The sequence below is a fragment of the Arvicanthis niloticus genome, chromosome 1, assembly GCF_011762505.2.
Source record: "Arvicanthis niloticus isolate mArvNil1 chromosome 1, mArvNil1.pat.X, whole genome shotgun sequence".
NCBI classification, from domain to species: domain Eukaryota; kingdom Metazoa; phylum Chordata; class Mammalia; order Rodentia; family Muridae; genus Arvicanthis; species Arvicanthis niloticus.
The window spans coordinates 11351393-11374341 of NC_047658.1; the positions used below are offsets into that span (position 1 = coordinate 11351393).

General features: G+C 52.0%; 1 protein-coding gene across 1 annotated transcript in view; it reads left to right on the top strand.

Annotated features, from left to right (window-relative positions):
• Pepd (peptidase D) overlaps positions 1 to 22949 on the top strand; it is a 128313-nt gene that overhangs the window by 97007 nt on the left and 8357 nt on the right. The window contains exons 10-12 of the mRNA XM_034518070.2: positions 6844 to 6912; positions 8092 to 8169; positions 17905 to 18053. Coding sequence (XP_034373961.1) covers positions 6844 to 6912; positions 8092 to 8169; positions 17905 to 18053 — 296 coding nt within the window. The remainder of the gene's footprint in view (positions 1 to 6843; positions 6913 to 8091; positions 8170 to 17904; positions 18054 to 22949) is intronic.

Here is a 22949-nt window from a genome sequence, read left to right on the forward strand (position 1 = left end):
GTAAGATTGGCAGGACCCTTGTGAAGTTGAGCTAGGAAGGCATTTCCCTAGTCAAGTCCTCTTGACTAGTACTAGGGTGAGGTTGGTGGGAGGGAGGATTATGGAGGCTTGGGGAACACCAGGATGCAGAGGGGGCTGCTAAAGACAAAGATGCCACCACTGTCGATGTGGCTAATGATGGATGCCACATTGGTGCAGGCTGTGCTGTGATGCTGTCAGGCCCTCTGCTAGTGCTAGTTTCACTAATGATGGCATTGCTGGCTTTAACCTAAGGCTTTACGCCAGGCGCTTCTCGGCAACATACTATAAAGTCCACTTGATCCTTTAAAACACACACAGAGCCTTGGCGGTAGCATGTCTGTCCCTAGCTTTCTCTGGGTCTGTCCTCACCTGGGTTCTTGGGGCAGAGGAGGCCCAAGGAAATCCCCAGTTCAGGTGTTCCAGTATCTGTGTGTGCATGTGCCCAGGTCTGGTTTTCAAAGCCCAGTGCTAGATGCCCACAGAGTTTCCATTTCTTACAGTAGAGGGTCCTACCCTGTGAGCTCTCCTTAATACCTCTGAACAGGTAGGCATGTTGTGTACATGGTGCTCATTTCGTGTCAATCACTGATCCACATATTCTGCTGATTAAGCCAAAAACTCAGAGGAATAGGATACCACCATCCCATTTTTCACAAATGAGACTGAGGTCCATCAGGCACACATAGGTGACAAGTGGCAGATCAGGGGCTTAGTGTCTGACTCAGGACTGAGCAGAGTCCAGGGGACGGGGAGGGGGAGCTCCTCAGGCCACACAGTTTTCTTCTACCCAGCCTCACAGCCAATGTCCAGAGCACGCACTCTCCTAGCCCTTTTGTGTGGCATTGTGGCCTGCATCTCCCCTGCTATCCTCCCTCCCCATGCGCCACCTCATGACATTTTCTACATCTTGATGTCCATCAAAACCCAGCCTGGGGGATGATGTAGCCAGAGATTCCTCTGCCAATCCTCCAAGGCCCCAGCCTCAAGAGCTACCAGTCTTGGGGTCATTTTGGTTTTTGGTTTTTGTTTTTTTTTTTTTTAAATGCTCAGCCGAATTTTGCTATTAGGGCAGGCCTGCTGTTCTTTTAATAAATTGCTGTGTTTTCAAGGACTGCTTATCCTATTCAAGGGCTAGAGCATGCCACATGCCCAGGCTCACTCCCAAGGCCAGAGAGGCAGACCCAGAATGCCGTCCCCGGGGACATGATCTATACAGACATGGGCCTGGGCATTTGCTGGGTTTTGCCCCATTAGTCATCTCCAGACACTGACAAATGGCCCTGAGTTCATTCTGTCACTGTAGTAACTCCATCCACCTTGTTATTCACCAGGCAGATTTTCCCAGGTTACCCTAGGTTCTCATTTATGCCCGGATACAATGCAACTCTTACCTGAGGCTGCCTTGAGAAAAATTTATAGCAAGGGTATTGGAGGAATGGCCAAGCAGACAAGAGGCCCAGGAGTTCAAGCAGCAGGGGCGTGTGGACAGGTAGATGGCTGGGACATTGGCAGCCTCTTTGCCTTCAGAAAGTTGGTCACCCTGGTGCCTGGTCAGTGTGCCTGTCTTAGTCACTGTCCTAGTGCTGTAAAGAGACACCACAACCAAGGCAGTTCTCCTAAGAGAATGCATCTAATTGGGGCTTGCTTACTGTTTCAGAGATTTAGTCCATTATTACTGGAAGCATGGTGGTGTGAAGTCAGGCACTGGAGCAGTAGCTGAGAGCTACATCCTGATCTGTAAGCAGAGTGAGAGTCTGGGCCTGGCTTGGGCTTTTGGAACCTCAAAGCCCCACCACCACCACCTAATTCCAACACACTAACTCCAACAAGGCCACACCTCCTAATCCTTCTCAAACAGTGCCACTCCCTGATGAGGAAACATTAAAATATATGAGCCAGTGAGGGACATTCCCATTCAAACCCCCATAGTGCCCTATTCTCAATGCTTCCAAAAGAGCAGTGGGATCTAGCACCATCCCTGTACTGTGTGCAAATCACAGATTTACAGAATAAAACAGGTTTTCCCAGAACTGTCATGTGGTCTGTCATCCTCTAGTGGGGAGACTGGTCATTTCCAGTTCCTTCCATTTGGGATTTTTTTTCCAGAGTTTCTCTGTGTAGCAGTCCTGGCTATCCTAGGGTTTGCTTGGTAGACCAAGCTAGCCTCAAATTCTCAGAGATCCACTTGCCTCTGCCCCCCAAGTGTTGGAATTAAAGGTGTGTGCCACCACTACCCAGCTCCATGCTGTCTTTTTTAGGTATTACTTATACCCTATGTGTTTAAGGTCTCAGGTATTGTCTTTAGAAAACTTTGGGTCGGAGAAGGTCTCAACCTGCTGTTTGTTGTATATGGAAATTTTGCATGCATTGGTCATTTTGGGTGTGTGAGTTTATAGTGGGTGTAGGACGTGGTGGGTGTGTTAATCCATAGTGGTTGTATGATGGGTGTGCAAGTTCATGGTGGGACAGGATGGGAGTGTGAGTCTATAGTGGGAGGGCATGATGTGTATTTGTGCTGAGTTCATAATGGTAGGTAGGGCATGATAGGTCTATGAGCTCATAGTGGTGGGGTTTAATATGTATTTATTGTGTGTGAGCATCACAGGTGTGTATTTGGCCTGCGCCATGTACTGGTATGGTATCTAGAGTATGACATGTATGTAGCATGTGTGATGGGTATGTGTGTGTCATGAGCCAGTGACTGTATATGTGTGATATGTATGTGATGTGCATATGTGAGAACTGAACTGTGGTTTGTCTATGGCATATGTGATATGTGTGAATGCTATGTGTGGCATGTATATGATGTATATAAAAGCCCATGCCGTGCATGTGTATGTGGTGTGTGAATGTACTGTGTGTGACGTGCTGGGGGCCTGAGGGTGACAGATGTGTATATAGGGCCTATGCTATGGCTGTATCTGTAATCCTTGGCTGGCAGTCCTGAGGCTATGCAGTTTGGATTTGTGTACCCTGCTGCTAATAACTCGAGTATCGCCATCAGAGGCTTGAGAATTTTGTTTGTATCCTATTTGAGGGTTTCCAAACCCTAAAGATCATTCCCATTCAAATAGGGAAACCGAGTCAAACAATTCTGTGTTTGAATCCTGAGATACATGTGCCTTGCATAGCCCAGCAGACATTCTGGCTGCTTGCTCTGTTACCCGGTTGCCTCACGTCCTGCCTTTGTGTGTGCGTCACCATGCAGGCCCGATGTGTGGACGACCTCTCAGATCTAAGCCTCTGCCTCTCGTGTGCCCACGTGGCACTTCAGCTATGGCTTCCAGGTCTCCAGGTTGACTGTCTGGCCTGCAGCCTTGCTTTCTGCCTTGCATGTTTTGTTTCATGCTGCACCTCTGTGTGGGAGGCTGGAAGGTTTCTTTCTGGTGGCAACTCTTCATCAGTTCACATACTGTACTTCCGTAGGGACAGCTGGCAGCCTATGGCAAATTGTGACCATAGACTTGGACCCCTCAGCAGTTGGCCTTTCCATTGCTAAGTTAGCCAGACCCTTTTCTGCCTTCCAGTTGACCTGTTTTCCATGAAGCTGCAGAGAGACCCCTTTGAAGTGTCCTGGCATATGATGTGTGGGTCAGGTTGCTCTGCTCCCTGGCCCATGCTTGCTCATCCCAGCTCTGCCTGCTGAGCTCAGACCGACCTGCACGGAGCCTCGAATTGCTCCATGTGGCAACTGGGGCTCAGTTCAAAGCATTTGCTCCTCTGTACTTATCCCTTACAGATCATAAGCACAACATCACCTCACTAGGCCCCTGCCTCACCCTCACTTTCCTTAGAACCTGGGCACCTTTACACTGTGGTGGCACTTAGTCTACCTGTTATTACCGCTAAACCATCCACATGTCCTTGTTCTTCTATCAGAAAAAAAAATCCAAACAGCAAGTGGTAAGGGCTGGATCTTGCATTGGCTGCTTCTCCTATGACCATGACAGAATAGCTGACTGAAGCAGCCTAAGGGAGGAAGGCTTGATTCTTGGCTCACAGTGCAGGGACTATCAGCCCACTGTGGCAGAAAAGGCTTGCAACAAGAACAGCTCCAGCCGTGACCTCGGGAGGATTGGACGGCATCTCTCTCATCTTGGAGGATCAGCAGGTGGAGAACTGGACTCAGAGTAGGGTGGATTATCTTAGGCCCACTCCCAGTTAGCCTGTGTCCACCAGCAGGCCCCATGTTCCAAAGGTCCCATGGCCTCCCAAAATACCAGCAACAGCTAGCCACCAGGTGTCCAATCATTTAGAACAAAACATGTCACTGTCCAGTGAGAAGAGGAGCAGACTCACTTTGGGGTGGATGTTCTGCATGGGGGTGATTCTCCTCCATGGAACTCCTGCTTGTAACTGGAAGATGGCCAGTGTTGGGCTGAGGCTTACTGTTGAAAACTGGGTCTTCCTTACCTTTCTGTTAGACATGACTATAAACCATGCCTCCTATTGGGCATTGCTTTTTTTCTTCCACAGAAGCCAAGGATACAAGGACGGTTGGTTGTCTCTGCTGAGATTAGGTCCCAGGCTCCATCTGGTGAAATGTGTTTGCTGCCTATACATGTATGCCAGTGGCATGGCTGTCCTTCTGCCTATCCTTTCTGAAGCCAGACAATCTCAGTAGCACCTGTGGTCATATATAAGTCACCTGTCCCCACCCCTGTGAACATGGCCATGTGGCCCCCTGATGTTTGTGAAAGAACCAAGTTTCCAAAAGCTTAGGAGCACTGAAACTCTATGGGTGCCCTAAAAGCGTGCGTACAGAGAGGGGCTGTTTCTGGGGCTGCCTGTCTGTCAGGGATTCGTAGTAGAGGCTGACTGCCCAGGGCAGGTGGAGTTCTAGGGATGAGCTCTCGACTAAGGTCTGACTGCTCGTGGTCTCTATGCTCCCACTGTGACTATGGGACCAGCTAAGGGAAGGAGTGAGTGTCTCCCCACCTTCCCCAGCTCCTCAAATCTTTTGTGCTGAGGAAACATTTCATTTGTAAGACACCCAATTATCCTGGGAGGTTTTTCAAGGCAAGTCTGAAAGCCGATCGAATCCAGTGGAACCGTTTCTGCATAACAACTACTTAATACCCAATCATAACAATTATACATAATTTGTGTTTACGGTGCCTAGAAGATTAAACTCCTCCACACAGACACTTTCCAAAACAGGCCTAGAACGTGCAGGGCAGGCAGGGCTGCCTCTCAGTGTGCCCATGGGCTGCCTTTGGCACTCTGCAGGTGACAGTAGGCAGGATAAGATCCCCTAGGCTGGCTTGTTGGGGCAGGGTTGAGTCAGAGACCAGCAGGGAGAATATGCTGGAGCCTCTGGGATGAAGTAAAAGCAGCTCTCTACCATCATCCCCTTACCAGCTATGGTCTGCAGAGACTGGACCTGTTACGTCCTAATGCTGAGGTCCAAGGCACATGGGGGGGGGGCGGGGGCCTAAGGGGGGTATTCTAAAGCTCTGGGCAGTGCAGCCTCCCTAGGACTCAGCTTTCTTTATTTAAAAAAAAAAAAAAAAAGTCAGGCTGATGGAGCTTGCTTTTAGTCTCAACACTCAGGAAGGAGAGGCAGGGAGATCTCTGTGAGTTCAAGGCCAGCCTGGTCTAGAGTTCCAGACCAGTCAAGACTTCTTAGTGAGGAATTGTCCAGGGGGTAGGGGAGGGTGATTTTTGGTTTTAAGTATGTATATGAGTGCTTTACCAGCCTGCATGTATGCATGTATGTATGTATGTATGTATGTATGTATGTATGTATGTGTACCACTTGTGTGCCTGGTGCCCATGGAGGTCAGATGAAGGTGTCTGTCTCCTGAAGGTGAAGTTTCAGACAGTTTTGAGCCTTCTGATGTGGATTCTAGAACCACACTGAAAAAACAGCTTGCAGCTCAGTCTGAGCCTTCCCTCCAGCCCTAGATGTCTTGTGTTTGTTCTTGTTTGGTTGGTTTTGGATTTTTGAAGACAGGATTTTGACATGTATCCCAAGCTTATTTTGAACTCATAGTAGTCCTCCTGCCTCAGTGTCCCAGGGGCTGGGGTTACAGGTGTATACCACTGTGCCCACTGAGAGTTCAGCCTTCTGATATGACAGGTCTGGTCCATCCTCATCTGGACAGCCTCCTGAGGCTGCCCAAGGGGTCCCAGTATTCTCATTGCTGAGCTTTGTAGAAAGCTGGACCACTTCCTGCCCTCCTTGTCACTGTGCACACTGTAATGATAGCCCTCTCCCCAAAGGCAGACCTTGGCACTGGGGTCAGGCCCATCCGTCCTTTCAGCCCTTACTGTTGGCCTACATGTTTAAGGTGTGAGTGTTTCCCAGCTGGCTTATTGCTTTCTCAAGCAGGAGCCTACCCCCAAGACCTTCCCACCTCCCTGGAGGTTGCCCTGCCTTGCCCACTTACACCCGCCCTGCCATCCCATCCACACAGCACTCTCTTGGCAGTCCAGGATAGCCCTGGGGCGTGCTGTTCCTCAGCCATGCTCCAGTCACAGACTCACAAGGAGACCCCTCCAAGCACTATACAAGCGTGTCCCTCATCCCAGCTTGTCTCCCAGGGGTCAAGCTCCAGTGTTCTGCTTGCCTAGGAGACCTGACTGTGTAGCTGGCAAGCTCTCCCAGAAAGGTCTGTGCTCCAGGGTCTGCTCACACTCACTGGGGAACTCCAGCCTGCTCGGGGGTATGGCAGAAGCAGGTCCATGTAGGGGATCTGCATTCAAAGAACAAGGCTGTATAGACTCCAGTAACCTCTCTCTCTCTCTCTATCTCTCTATCTCTCTCTCTCTCTCTCTCTCTCTCTCTCTCTCTCTCTCTCTCTCTCTCTCTCTCCACAGCCTGTTCCAGCACTATTGTTACTCTAGGGGTGGCATGCGCCACACCTCTTACACCTGTATCTGCTGCAGGTAAGTCTTGGGCCCAGGGCTCATGGGAGGACATGCAAGAGGGAGTACTCCATCTTCCTAACCCTTAGCTCAGGGGCACTTGCTCACTCCTGTGCCCCAACCAGTGCCTGGAAGTCATCTAGCCCTCTACTCCTGGCACTCCCTGCCCCATCACATATGTGCACCATAGCATAAGACAAACAGGGTAGACTACAAGTAGCATGTAGCAAATGGGTGGATTGCTGTATGGAGTAAAACATGGATGAAGCTGTGTCAGTAAAGGGACTGTAGTATTGAGCCCTTTTATAGGAGTGTGTGCATGGTGGGAGGCAGATGTTGGGCTCTGGGTGGGTGTCTCTGTGGCACACTGAGGCTGTGTCATCTGCACATGATGGGATATGCTTTAGCGTAAATACATTGTAGAACTAACCATGGCCATAGGGACAGCCACTGGCTTTGACTGCATTGCTGTGCTCTCAGGGCATGCATAGCTGTGTGAGTGGCTGGTTGCAGGTGTGACCGTATCTGTAAAAGCAGAGCTTGCTTGTCAGTCTGAACCGTCTCTCATCATAGGTGTAGGTAGCCTCTTGTGTCTGGGCTGACCCAAGCTAGTCTCCCAAGCTCTGTCCTTCCAGCCTGGTCCCTGTGCAGCCTGGACAGAGGTCGGCGCTCTTGCTGATGTGAGATGCGAGTGAGCATCCTTACACATGAATAATACATCCGAGCATCCCAGCTCTTGGAAATGTGCTTCTCTGGTGGATAGAGGGAAAAATCATTATTTCTACTTTTATGATTCCTGAGACTCCCGAATGGAGCCATAAATATTACACCCAGGTGCCCCTCCCTTTGGACAGACTTGTAAGTTCTTCCTAAAGGATAGCTCATTAGGATAGCTGCATAGAACAGGGAACAAGGAGCCGCTGGTCCTGAATAGGACCAAGATGTTCCAGAGACTGCCAGCACCCTTCCTGTGAAACCTCCCTGCCTTCAGCCCTTCTCCAGGCCAATGAGCCTCTGATCTTTGCATGTGCTGCCTACACTGTCAGCCCAGAAGGCAGCTGTCAGACCCAAGGAGCTGCTCCCAGCTCTCTGTCAGACAGGGACACCATGCTCCTCTACTCCTGGCCGTGGGCCTGGTTCAGCCCCCAGGGCCTGCTGGGTGACAGCGTGCCCTTAACTACCCTCTGTGGCTCTCTACAGCGGTGAGAACGCGGCTGTGCTGCATTACGGCCATGCGGGAGCCCCCAATGACCGGACGATCAAGGATGGAGATATTTGGTAAGTGAGGCTGAGCTGCTGTCACCCCACTGTGCGCATGAATAGCCAGGACAAAGGTAGATGGTCCACATCTGGGTCAGCTAGAGGCCTCTGGGCCCGTCTCCCAAGAAGGCTAGCCACAGCAAAGCCTTGGGCCTGCGTTCAGCCCAGATTTCTCTGCTATAGCTGTCAGCCTAATTTCTAACTTCTCCAGGCCTAAGACCTGCACCCTATAAACAAACATCACGAGGCAGAGTGCCAACAAGACTTCAAGTAGTTTCCTGTGAAGGGGGTGGGGAGTTTTTTCCCCCAGCTTCTTCCAGGCTGTCCTTTCCAACCATTTAGTTCCCTGTGTTTGGTGCTCCCCACCCTAAAACCTATCATCCTTGCCCACTGGGCTCCTCACCATACACAGCCATTGCTTTGGCTCTGCCATACCCTCAGTTCCTCACGAGGCCACATAGGCCAGATGTGGGCAGAGCATACTGGACTGCCATCCCTGGGCTTGGAGGGATCTGCACTCACTGATACAGCTGTTCCTGATGGTCACTCCATGATTCCCAGCAGACATTGCCCAGGGCTGGTTCAAGCCACCCTGGGCTGCTAAGGGCCGCCTTAAAGTCTGGAGCTTGCTCACAAGCTGCACAGCCGTCTTACCTCAGCCTTAGATGTGACGTGAGCATCAGCTGAGCGGAGGGCTCCTGTCCTGCCTACTCCTTAAATATCTGTTTGGGTTTTGTTTTGTTGATAGAAAGTCTAGCTAGAGCTGGTCAAGAACTTAGCAATCCTCCTGCTTCTGCCTCCCAGGTGCTGGGATTACAGGCATAAACCACCACGCCTGGCTGGTTCCTAGATGTCGTTTGGGCTTCTTGGCAATGGCACAGCATACTCTGACCATCAGTTTTCTTCTCAGCCACTTGCTACACTCATCCCCAAGCCTTGGGTTCCTGTGATAACTGCTCCTGTATGGCTTTGGCCCTGCTGCAGGTCCTGGGAGCCCGTGTCTACCTAGCACAGTGCATGGACAGACAGATAAGGAGCAGTAGAGAAAGACTCCGTGCTTTGAGTAGTGACTACCAACTACGAGACAAGCACTCAATCCCAGGGTCCATGTGGCACATGACCGGCCAGTCTGCCACAGGGCTCAGCAACTAAGACATTCAAGCCACTCAGCTTCCTGTAAGGAAAACTTCTGCCTATGCCTCAGTTTACCTATCTGTGAGTGGAGATAACACACATGTCAGGACTCCCCATGATAATTTCAGAAAGGGTATATGAGGAGCAGGGGTGCCTGATAAAGACCTCCTCCTGGGGCCCAAACCAATAAACCAAGCGGGAGCCAGGAAGAGAGGGGACTAGAAGAACCCTGGACACCAGCTTTTAGGACTGCCAGTCATTGCCACCCCACCTCCTCCATGAGGGCCTACATACAGGACCGCAGTTAGTGTGAGTCTCCCTGGCTTGCCAGCAGCACAAATCCACAAAGCAAATGTCTGCACAGTCTCGGAATAGTGGCCATGTGTGGGCCTGGGAGCTGTGAGAGCCGTCTCCAGTCGGCTCAGTTGGGTGCTGGCTAGGGCTGGAGTGGCTGAGACACAGCAGGGTGCTGGGTGCATTCGTGGTCATAGGGATCGAGGATAGGGCTGGCTGCCTCAGATTTGCCTCAGCACTGACAAGGAAGAGACGAATAGGCCCTCCCTTGTAGGCCATGGTGGAGCCAAAGGCAGCCAGGGAGGCCACCTGGTCTCGTCAGGCTGTGATGGCATCAAGCTTCCCCTTCTGTGACCTCTACCCCTCACCCAGGCCTCCTGGCACTCCCTATAGCTGGGCCTTAAGCATGTTTGGCATATTCTCAAGTGCTGCCAGCCCTCTTCTCACTTGTTATTTTGAGACATTCTTACTAAGTCTTCCAGGCAGGACTTGATTAAATTCTCCTGCCTCAGCCTCTAAGGAGCTGACACTTTGACCTAAACCACAAATTCCAAGAGCTTTTCTGATGCTCTCTGGCTCTGGCCTATGGTGGCTAGGATCAGAGGACAGGGTGCTAGAACCCAGTCCTGGGACAGAGGCTGTGGTCCCTGCCATCCCGGGGGACCTCTGGTTAGAGCCCACTTTGGCTGTGAACTCGACTCTTCCTGAGTTCAGCACACCCCAGAGGAAGCAGCTACTTCACTTTCTGCTTTATCTGTCCAAAAGGGGGTTCTTGCCCTGTAAGAAGGCCAGCCCTACCTGCATTTCTGGGAATCCCAGAGATGGGAAGGGGCCAGCCAGGGCCTATATACCTTGGGCCTCTCCATGGCCCGTCTGCTGTGACCTCAGCCCTCATGGGCAGCATGTGGCACCTGCATCTCCTGATACAGCTGTGGACAGAAGTGATCTGAGGAAACCCAGGGGCGTTCATGCCAAACTCAAATTGGTGATTTTGTTTTTCTAGTGCTAACTTTGAAATGTAGCCAGTGGAATCATTATGAGTTTATTATAGTCAATTTATTATGCAGCATTTAGAACATGTTTTGTTGATTACTGCTACTGCCAGATTGCTGGCGGCATTTATAATCCATTGTTTTATTGAAATTGATCTGCCAAGCACCTAGCGTGTTTGGTAAATAATAAAGCACACTGTTATCCTAACATAAGGCCACGATGCTTCATCATCATACAGAGTATGTGTGTGAACTGGAGGCTGTCCCAAAGCTGGGTGTCCCCCAGGACAGGGCATGTGTTCCAGGCACCAAGCATAGGCATGGGCTCTGGGCTCTACCTAGCTTTTGACAAGAAAGATCTGTTAACAGCAATGGGGCTCTTTAGGGGTCAGAGCTGGTTCAGAGCCAAGTGACAGCCCCTTCAGTCTCTTTCAGTCCGGGGGTGAGTGCACCCACACTTCTCAGCATATACCCACAGAAATACACGAGGAACCAAGAGGCTCCTCCCTGCCACCTCAGGGTATTTCTGTCTATGGGGGTCTTAGACCACCTGGCTCCAAGGGGTTGGAGTCATGAAAGCTGAGGCAGAACTGCAAAGCCAGACGGGCTGGACTTCTTCCGGCCTTCTGTGTCTCTGAAGTGCATTTTCCAGCCCTGGGCTAGGGCAAAACACAAATCAGGCCTACTTTATTTGGACAATTTTTTAAATGGTTTAACTAGGGTCTCACACTGTAGCCCAGGCTGGCCTTAATTTATAGCAGTACCCCCCAACTCCTGCCATGGCCTCCCAAGTGCTTGGATTACAGGCATACACCACTATGCCTGCTCATGTAAACCTTAGGTGGAGCTGAGAGTCAACTAAGGCCACTTAGCTGTGGGCTATGGTCGTCACACGTGAGGTCTAGATGTTGCCCAGGCTGGTCTGTGCTGCAGATCAAGTTTGTCAGCCAAGAGCTTCAGGCCATCCCACATCCAGCCAGTAGCTCCCAGGTCCCTTCCTGTTTCTCTGAGCCAGATCCCATACTCAGCTGCTCTGTGTGGATCCTAGGGAAGGCATGGGAATATGTGTGGCTTCAGAGTCTGGGCCTCTCGTCAGCTCAGTTCAGTGCCATGAGGCCTGTACATGGCCTGTGGCTGCTCTTAAGCCTCTCCAGAGTTTTCCTGTTGGCTCCCAGAGCACCTTCCAGCTGTGCCCCTGGAGTTCCCCCTGAACCCTCTGGTCAGGTCACCTCCCTCAGGAAGCATCGGCTGCATTTTGTTTTCCTTTTCAAGGCAAGCAGGCAGGGTTTTGATGACCCAGCTTGCCAAGTGTGGCAGTCTTGTTGGTGTTTCCAGCTTGTTCATAATAAAGGATGGTGTTGACAAGATCACAGGAGGCCCTTCCTGAGTGGGAGGCCACAGAAGATGCTCCACATTGCCTCTAGCTCCAGGCAAGTGGCTGCAAACACATCTGGCCTAGAGAAGCAGGGAAGGAGCCATGGCCCACTGGCTCTGGGTAAGGAGTGGTCCTCAGATACCCCTCTGAGCCCTCTCACAGTCTGTTCAGACTATGGGCATCTAAGCCCACAGACAAAAGCTGTACCTTGGCCAACTTAAAAGTATCAACTGTGCCTAAACCCACCAGGAAGCAGGGCATCCCAGGTTGAGTCACTCTTGTGCAGTCTCCCACCTGCTTCCCCTGACACCTATGCAAGCTCACCCCAAACAGTAGATGATGTCTCCTCAGTGGGGGCTCAGATTTTGGAAGCAGGTGGGACATGTCTCCTCAGCTGCTTGCCACCCTATAAGAATAAGAGGTGCCATGCCCATCTCCAAACCTATTAGAGCACATGTGCTCCAGGTCTAGCTGATGGTGTACAGGGCTTTCCAGCACTGGCCAGAAGAGGGCAGTGTAGCCTCAGGACTCAGCCAGGTCGTCTGGGTTGTAGTTTGTTGTGCTGACCTGGGGTGTGGGAGGTGGGCCTGCAGTCCACCTAGGGACAGGCCTGTCCTAGCCCTGCACTTAGCAGCTCGCTAATGCCCCTCCCTTCCATCCCTGCTGTGGCCTCCAGCCTCGTCTGTCTCCCTGCTCTGGTAATGGCCATGTCCAGAGGTCACCAAAACCCAGAGAAATGAGGGTAGTTTCATCCCAGGACAGTTAGTACTTAATGGCCCCCAGTTCTGTGCTGCTGTCACTCCATCTGGGTCACAGCTGGAGTCAGGCTGTCTTGCAGAGCTGTTGCCATCACAGGCAAGCCAATTCTCAGCCCAGGGCTGCAGATACTAAGGGCTTTAGCAGACCCTACATCTCATGAGTCTGCATTGGATAAGATGATTGTGCCTGCTCTAGTTGTGTGTCAGGCTGCCAATTGTGGCCGCAGGCAGAGTGAATCTGTGCCCAGGGCCCTTCCCCTGATGCAGAAGGCCTGGAGTAAAGGGGTGTGGTGGTGGTGGTGGTGGTGGTGGTGGTGGTGGTGGTGGTGGTGGTGGTAAATCCAAGGTTCATCTTCTCTGTGCCTAGTATTTCAATAGACTTTAGAGAATGTCATCCAGGGCTAGCTGCCTGCTGCCAGGCTCAACTCCTATCCCCTCCCAGCCTTGTTATTTCCAAAGGGATGCTTGGTGACCACTAGGGGGCCCCTCCTAGAGCTTTTCCTAGGGGGAAGATAAGCTAGCCTTTGGGTGAGAGAGTTCTGCAGACACAAGGCCCTGTCTGTCAGGATGAGTTGGCCGAGGCCTTCAGTGTCCCATCTCAGAAGACCATTACCCTTCAAACTAGCACATTTGCAATATGCCTCCTAGCCATAAGCAGAGGCCCTTCCCACGTGCTTTCTGTCCCTTCTATTTAGTTTGTCACTGTTTTGTGGTCTCACCCACTCCATTGACGTCACAACCTATGGTTTAAAAAAACGCTAGTCTAGACAGTGCTCACAGACATCACAAGACTCTGGTCACCCAGAAAGTGAAATGAAGCATGTGCTGTCTGCGTGATAATGACTGCTAGCCTCCTCCTTCCCCCTCCCCCCACCCACTACAGCTACTGCCCTGGTGTCCAACCCTGGGCTCACAGGGCTGAGGCAGGCAGCAGCTGAGTGCCTGCCTCTGGTCCAGGCCACAGTATGGTGCTTTCCTTGGGGCTTGGTCTGGTACCAGTGCTGTGCATCTCTGTGGCATCTCTTAGAGGGCAGTGCCAGTTCTCTGCAGACATAGGAGGACCCCAGCATGGGGTTATTCTCATTACAGTCTACACTGGGGATTTGGGGACAGGGATATGCTGCTGGCATGGGGGACCATCCCTGCCTACCTAGTCTCTGGGGATCACCTAGCCCAGAGGCTCTACAGGAAGAGGGTTCCTCCATAGGTCTACCTGTAACCAAGGGGAGCAGTCGAGGGATGGCTCTGCTGCTGCTGGCCATCCCTGAGGGCTGGCATGCACAGAGGCCTGGAGGGGAGCCTGGGGTGTGCAGCTGACCTGTGAACCAGAGAGGCAGGTGCCCACTGTGGCCAGCCTGGGGCACATGCACTGCTGCAGAGACAGAGTGGCCAGCTGCCTTCCTTCTATCCCCTGCTGAGGACTGGGTAGATGAGCATATTCTGCTGTTCAGAACCCCACCTCTCTCCCTCCAGGCTGGGATGCACACTGGGGCATCTGCACAAAGCAAGCATGCTTAACACACGTGCATGTAAGATGTCAGTCTTGGGTGAGAAGCAGCTGAGTGTGTGCTGCATACTAAGATTAAAATAAAGCTACAAGCCGAGTACAAAGTGGCCCTTGTATAAACATTGCCGAGTTTTCCTCGGAGCCCTTCTGCCTCTGGGCTGGCTGGTCCCTGCACAGGGCCTAAGGGAGTTAAGCAGGACGGGACAGGGTCTGGGTGGGCCAGCAGTGGCAGGTAGCCCAGGCCTGGAGCTGCCCCATGAAGAGCCAGCGGAAGACAGAACTGTTCATCCCAGCCAGAACCACAGCCATAGGAACACATGTGGGGAAAAGACGCCAGCACATTGCTTGAAGACATGTCATCTCCCAGATGTCTCAGATTATCACACAGACCCACTCGGCTAGTGATGGAGGTGTCCCTGGTGAGTGTCCCTACACAGCCAGGAAGGGGAGATCTCGAATTCTCGGTTGAGCCAAGAGTGACCGAATTCTCTATCATAGTTCTGCATGGAAAGAGCAGGCGCAGTAGACTGAACACTGGAGGGAGGTGATTTATAAAAGTGATGGCTTTCTTCCCTGGATTCCAAATGGCTTGAATTGGAATCACTTATGCATGAAAAAGCACTGAGGGAGGATTTAAAAACAATAAACAACAACAGGGGGAAAAAAAAAGGCCGAAAATATGGGGAACTGAGAACACAAAAATAGACTCAAGCCCGTGCCCAAGCGTCGCTGGGCAGGATGGAACTGGCTGGCTGGGTGTGCACTTCCTTCTCCAGAAAGTGGATGAATTTAACAAAAAAAAAAAAAAAAAAAAAAAAAAAAAAAAAAAGGACTTGAAGTCTTCTGACAATGGAGGAGAAAACCTGGCTGGCTGAAGACATCCGGCACCCGCCATCTTACCTCTGTTCTCGGGAAGGTTCGGAGAGCTCTGTTCAGTCTGCTGTGCCCCAGAGAATCTTGTTTGTCCCATTCTAGATGACTCTAGCATTTTGTGTCATCTTGTGAGCTTCCTGGTTTTTAAAAATAGCTCATTTCTGTTTTTCCTTTAGACTAGCACCAGTAGACTCTTCTTCCCCAGAGGCAATTGCAGGTCACCCTTTATGTGGCACCTCCTAGGAATGAGTATCCCCACGTGCCTGGCCCTGTCCTGTCTGCCCAGGTCGTTTATTCTCAGATGTCCTGAATCCATCAAACCATGAAGCATTACTGACTCCAGAAAGCCTACATAAAAGTGTTGTTTCCTCCAGCACAAGACTGGGACCCCTGTATCTCACTGCAGCCTCCTCTGCCCCAAGAGCCCTTACACACCTGCAGCTTGCAAGAGACACGTTCCCATGTCAAAGATGGGAAAATGAGGACCCAAAGGTTGACTGGCCAAGTCAACACAAGGTAACTGAGATGTTTGCCTTCCTCAACTGAGGCTTTCCTAGGTCTGTGTTCACAGACCTCCAGCTGAGGTCCCCTGTGCCCAGTCTAAGGAGGAGCACACCCTGCACAGGAGCAAACCTACAAGCAGTTTCTGGCCCTAAGGGCCACAGTGCACCCCAGGGAGCAAATGCCTGGGTGTGTCTCCAGCGACTCATGTTTCATGGCTCTCCTGTAACTAAGTTGGGTGGGTCCTCCTGAAGTGAGGCCCAGGTTCCTTGAATCTACACTACACAGGGCCCCCACTCCAGGGACTTTGACCCAAGCCAAAGTTCCTAGTCATGCTCGGGGTTGGAGGGTGGCTCCCCAGGAATCACCTGAGATATTATCTATGCTTTGCTTTCCGTACTGTTGACCCTGTTTATGGTGTTTTGCAACCAGAAGAGTCAGGAGATTAAAAAGTGCCTCATCGAGGACTTTGGATTTCAGTATGGTGTCCAAGCATACTGAGCATTGGGGTTTTTTTTTGTTTTGTTTTTTGTTTTTTGTTTTTTTAAATCAGCTGCCATGCAATAGCCAGTGCTGTCTGGCAAGCCATGTGGCTGGAATCCATACTCTCCATGCAAGGCAAGGGGCCCACCCTGCTCCCTTGCTCTGTCTCTCAATACTAGCACACAGGCAGCTTCTGGAATGTTTGTGGTTACCATTAGAGTGGAATTTGGGTGAGAGGCTCTCATAAAGGAAGCTAGATCTACCCTGGGCTCAGACCGGCCAGCATGTGTGTGCTGCAGATGGATATGGATGGCCAGCACCCAGCACCAGCACACTGAGCAGAGGTGGCCTCCATTGATGCAGGAAGACTGGGCCATGGTCCCTCAGCCAGGTTCACTGGGATTAATGTCATGACCCTTCTGCGAGTGCTAAAGGGGACTGGATTGGGAAGGGGTGCCCTGTGTGAACATCTTTTTGCCTTCATCACTCTGGCATTCTGAGGTGACCCTTGCCATGGGAGACTGAACCATGTCCTGAAATCCAGGCCTGGACCCACAAGCCTCCTTTTGCTTCATCCCAGATGCTGCACAGGGCAGGATTCTCTGTCCGCAGTGTTGAGCTCCATGACCTGTTAGGTGGGTTCTGCTGTACCAAGAGCCGTCACATGGTATCCAGAGTGGTATCTCCATTCTCCTGACCCAGCAGGCCTGGCTGTTTTCCACCATTGTCCAGCCTCCACTGGCTCAGGTCCTCTGGGCCTCTGCTTCCTCTACTGCAAGACCTTTGCCATCTCAGCCTGCACAGCCACCCACCTGGGGATCATGTGGCAGCGCCCTCTATCCAGCCCCAGGAAAGCATTGCTAACTAGGGAGCTACTCCGACACTTCCTCTGCCCCTCTCTTGGGCACTGGTGAGACGTGTATCCTACCTGAGCAGGGGGAGGATGATACCAGGCAGTAGAACAGAGTCAGAGGCACCAATAACTTGCTGGTTCCTCCCAATCTTTGTGGGCCTAACAGAAAGGCCTGGTGCAGCTCTACCCACTGACAAATGCGGCAAATGTATCCTGAGCACAAGCGAAGTCCCCACCTTGACAGTCTCTAGACAAGCTCATATGGAAGGCAGTTGGCATGTGGGAATGGAGAGCTAGCCATCCTGCTGTGAGTCCTCCTGCTATTCTCAATGGGTCCCTACAACTAAGGCTGCTAAGGCCATGCTTCTTAGCTTTCCCTGATCAGGCTGAGCCAGCCCTCCCTTGCTCTTTCCCTCACTCTCCTCTTCCCATCGTTTTTTTTTGTTTGTTTGTTTTTGTTTTTTTTCCCTGTGGTTCTGGAGGCTGAACCTAGGATCTCATATGTGCTAGGCTAGCACAATCTACTAAGCAATATCGCCTGTGCTCTCTCTGCTTTGTTCTAAGATGGGGGTCTCACAAAATTTCCAGACCAGCTTCAAACTTACTCTGTAGCCAGGCAGATCATGATTTCCCCCACCCGCTGCCTAGAACGTGCTCTGTAAACTAGGCTGGCTGTGAACTAGAGATCTGCCCGCTTCTGCCTCCTGGATGCTGGGATTAAAGTCATGCACCACCATACCCAGCTCAGTCTTAAAAGTTTCAATCCTCCTACCTCCACCTCTCAAGTCACTGAGGTGACAGGCCTGCACCATGAGGTCTAGCTCCTTTCCCTTCTGGAAAGACACATTCTATGTCAGTCACATCTGAGGAGGTGACCTCAGCTCCCTGCTGCAGCCAGGCCCCAGCAGAAACAGTGAAGGGGGTGTGGGGGCTGGCACCTCTGGCCATCTGCCCACCTGCCTCACAGTGTCCTGTCCCCACAGCCTGTTCGACATGGGTGGAGAGTACTACTGCTTTGCTTCTGACATCACCTGCTCCTTCCCTGCCAATGGCAAGTTCACAGAGGACCAGAAGGCCATCTACGAAGCAGTGCTCAGGAGCTGCAGAACTGTCATGAGCACTATGAAGCCAGGTGAGGGGCAGGAGAGCCAGCTCAGGGCCTGGCTGGGAGATGGGGGGAGGATGGGACACATACCCTGACTAACAGACACCTGTAGGAAGCAGATCCTAAAGTCTGTTTGCATCTATTCCACATGCTTGGCCAGTTAGATTCCAGGTGACATGACGCCCCCAGAGCATCCTTAAGGACAACAGAGTTGGCACCAGACAGGAAGAGAGCTGGATCTGGAAGTTCAACCCCACATGACCCCATGTCCGATCTAGTCCTATATCTGTACACGCCCCTCCACCCACACTGGCCACTGGAACAGCAACATGTACCCTGCCTTATCCCAAAACAGAGTCCACTTGAGGAAAGGCCAGGCCAGCTTTGGAACCTGGCATCTGTTTGAACTCCAGAGGAAGCTCTAACCTCACCCAGAGGCTATGACCTTGAGTCATGAAGCAACTCATGGGGACTGGTTTTTGCCTGTATGTGGGGAGACAGCACTCCATAAGATCTAAGCTGAATGGTAGGAAGTACCTAAGACCACCAAGCATGTGTTAGCTATCTGTTATGGTCACTGTCCCTGTGCCAGTGGTGGTATTGGGCCTGGTGTCCTCTCTTCATCCAACCAGCTTCTTCCCTCTCCATTGTATGGCTGCCGTTGTATGGTCTTTCCCATGTACCTTCATACAACCTACAGAGCCCTAGAAACTCTACCGATCGCATCTCACTGCATGACAGTTCTCTGTAGGGGAAACAGTGACACCAACGTTATAGCCTTCCTTCTGGGACCTTCAGGTCCTCCTGGTCCTAGTTCAACAACTGGTCATGCTACTTGATGAATCCGCTTTCCTCCCCAGCCTACAGTGTTGAAATATGGGATCTGGCATCCACAGCATTGAGCTACAACTCTGGCATTGGCTGTTTCAGCCTGCCTCACCTAGTAGCATCAGGGAGTCTGCCTTGTATAAGTCCCTCAGACTATAGGGGAGCATTTAGGGCTATGTATGGCTCTGCTGAATTCTCATTTTGAGCCCACCCTGTGTACATCCTAAATACAGCTTTCAGGTGCCATTCGCCCCCAGGCCAGGCCCTCTAAGGACACATGACTTCTAGACGCTACCTAAAAGTCTGCTTGTTGCAGCCAGGCTTCATCTGGCCATGGGGCAGCTTGCCCCGTCTGTCTCCCACCTGGTGATTCACCCACACCACCCCAGGCATAGATGTCCCACTGAAGCATTGGCCTCTGCCGTTTTTGCCTATAAGCAGCAGGGTTAGGTCACTGGATGGTCACAGGCCCAGAAAGGTAGAATGGCCTGCCCTGGCACCCAGACCCCGCTTCCTTCTACATGAGGCCCCAATGAGGGCTGAAGGTGAAAACTTGTGGTGCTAGCTCAAAGTACTGTGTACTCAAAGCCTGCTTCCCTGCTCCCACCTCATCTCAGAGAAGCAGCTGGCCCTATGACAACCCAGACCTCCCTGGGTAGGGAGAACCCAGACATCTCCCCAACACATTAGGGCCTAAGGCACCCAGAATGCAAGCCCCAGCCCCAGCCCCAGCCCCAGCCCCAGCCCCAGCCCCAGCCCCAGCCCCAGCCCCAGCCCCAGCCCCAGCCCCAGCCCCAGCCCCAGCCCCAGCCCCAGCCCAGCGGCATGCTGGTTGGCAAACTGGGCTTTAGCCCTGTGGTTTCCTTGTACCCCAACCAGCAGGGTAGCTCCCCATCCTACTACAGAGTCCACTATAGAGCAGGCTCTGCCAGCTCTGGTCCCAGGCATCCACACTCTTCTGAAGGGCCAGGGAGCTGGCTGCAGCCATCCAGCTCTTCTGTGATCTGGAGGTGGTAAGAAAAAGCTACGTGTCTGTGGTGGGCCACGGGAGGCCTGAAAGCTAGATTTTCATAGTGTCTCTAAGGACTCTGGTGGCCAGACTTGCCCATTAAAAAAAAAAAAAATTTAAATGAAAGAAAAGCAAAAAAGATGATCTTGCTCCCCAGGACTGTAAAGCCCCAGGATGTGGCATGTTGTAGCCCCAGAACTTGGTGGTTCAGCATTTGGCTCAATAGTCCCCTGTGGCCCCATTTCCCATTGTTGGAATGATTTACATTGTGATCTCAGGGCCCCGTTCAGTAGGGAAGGGACCTCAATATCCGTCATTTTCAGAGGAGCCATGTTGAGCACAGCCCTTCAGTGTGGACTAGGCTTCAGAGTTCCCATCAGAGGCCAGGAGCTGCAGGGATTTGTGATGGCAGGAGGACACTGGAGCCAGGAGCCAACCCTACAGCCCCCCATCCTCACTCAGCATGCAGAATCAGAGCTTGACAGATGGATGCATCCAGGACAGAAAGTCAATATGCCCTAAAAGGAGAACAAGGAAAATCTGAAAGCAGAGTCTTACAAGGGGCAACAGTACTGACTGACTCACCTGGGCTGGTGCAGGGCACAGCAGCTCAAAAGGCAACCATGTCTCTTCGGATTCAATAGGGCAGTGCTGGAGCACAGGAAGTGTGGCCTTCACAGCCTCTTGACTCAGAACAGTCCAAGAACCTGCATTCTCAGTTGTGTTAAGGTCTATGATCAAGTCCCGGGGGGGGGGGGGGGGGGGAGAAGAGGTAACCTGTAGCCGGAGTCTTATTTTCTTATGTCCCTTTTAAAACTGAAGTCAGGGGACAGCTACCTAAGGGGCATGGAGCCTCTGCAGGCAAGCATTTTTGCTCATTTTGCTCACTGTTTAAGTGATCAGTATTTCAGAGGTATAGGCTGGGAAGGTGGGTGGAATGTTGTCTCCCATGATGTGTAACTACTGCCACTCCACCAAGGACTGGGCCATCTCCCCACTGAGGACCCTCCACTGTACACACAGTCCTGGGATGAGCGCTGGGGTCTCTGCCATCCAGTGTCTGTGACACTAACCTCAAGCTACTCTCTGCAGACAACTATGTCATTACACGGGTTAAGCAGGCAGTGGCTTTGTCATATCAGGTGGTATCTTCAAATCCCTACAGGCAGCAGTTAAATGCGGGTGTTGGGCCAGAAAAAGCTGTTCCCACTAGTCAGAGCAGAGCCTGCTGTTTAACAAGGCAAACCTGAGCCCAGCCACACTCGTATCATGATGATGCAGTGATCATCATAGGAACATGGAGCAGGCCCTTCAGACCCCACCTCCACACAAGAAGGAAGGGCACAGAATTGTCTGCCATATGCCACAGTGGAGGCTGAAGCAGGGGCTAGGCCTCAGGAGTGTGGATGCAAGGGAGACAAACTGAAGAGAGGAGTCCTGCTTGTCTGTGCAGCAGTGTGTCTCCATCTGTTCATCCAGGAGCACCAAGCTTCCATCCCTCTACGCTACTGAGTCTTGGTCACTGCAAAGCCTGCTGACACTGGCCATCACCACCAGTTAGTAGCTTGGCCAGCTCTGCCTACTCCAGTTGTCCAGAAAGTGGCCAGGGTCACAAAGCCAGGCCTCACTTGCACTCAGAGAAGCCTTTGGCTGGATACCTACACCCACTTGATCTCCTTTCCTCACTATGCACAGTACTTGGGGCAGTCACTAGACAAGATCATCCAGACTCAGCTCTTATGGAGACCACTCAAGGCAGAGCTGCCCCAAAGACCCACTCTTGTCAATGCTGGGCTATTGTAGACACAGACCTGGCCTAGGAGAGCTCATGCTGGTGGCTTGAAGATTCCTTGTGGGAAGGTAGAACAGAGCCCCCAGCTGTTCCCACAGACTGTGACACTCTGAGGGTCTACAAGGGCAAAGCTAACTTTTGTCTGGTCACACAGTATAGGCCTGGCCTGCAGAGCTCAATGTCCTGTGTTCACAGAAAGCTGCTCAGCAGATGGGGACAGATCGCCTCACCATAGTGGTGAATTGGCAGTGGCTAAGTCAGCCCCCTGCCCGTCTCAGTGGAATTGCCCCTGGTTTGTGGGTTCAGTTCTTAAGCCAAGACAAACGCCCTGCTGAGACTGCCCGGCTGCTTCCTGAGACCTTCCAAGGAAGAATAAATAAAGACAGGCAGGAAATCACACAACGACGCCCAGGGGAAAGGCAGGAACGAGAACGATCAGAACACACATGGACCAGCAGCAGCCCCAGGGGATTGAAGAATGCAGGCCTTGGCTCCTTGTTCTAAGCCAGGAAGAAGAGCACGCTCTGTCACTCAAAGAGTAAGGGTGGGGTGAGCTTCGCCAGGAGGTTACTGGAGAGTCTGCAGGAGTGTGGGCAGGGTGGGCAGGCCACTCCAGCACCTGGGAGAACACTGTTCATCCTAGTTGGGTGGAGTCCAAGTTCCAAGTGACTCTGGTGTCTTCAGTCCATGCTGCTGCAGTGCAGGCTGCCGATCACTTGGAGATTAATGGCATGAGCCACCATACCCAGCTGGGTCTTGAAGTTTCAATCCTCCTATCAAGCATTGGGGCAGGCACTTCCCAGGACCCACCGTTTCTCCTTATCCTGTGCAGCCACAATCTACGCCACACAACATCCCGCTTGAGCTGTTGTTGGTGAAAGCTGCTGTGGTCGTAAATGTGTGGACCGACCTTCCCCTCCGCCTCGTGTGTGCTCGTGTGTGCTCGTGTGTGTGTGTGTGTGTGTGTGTGTGTGTGTGTGTGTGTGTGTGTACAGGATAGCATGAGGCTGAGAGGAATGTAGGTGATGAGCAGGTGGGGTAGAGAGGGGCACAGGATAGTGTCCACAACAGCTGACTCCCTCCTACCTGGACAGGCAGGTAGGGCAAGATGAAGTGGCTGGATTTCCTGTTGTCCTTGTCCTTAGAGATGATGAGGAATATGGAGGCTGTGCTGTCATTAGTGGTACAGGGACCTCATGTTACCCTATGGTGCTCTTTGCAGGAGCCAGACCTACAAGGGCCACCTGGAGGCTGTGGTCCACCAGTCACACTGGTTGTAGGATGGAGGGCAAGC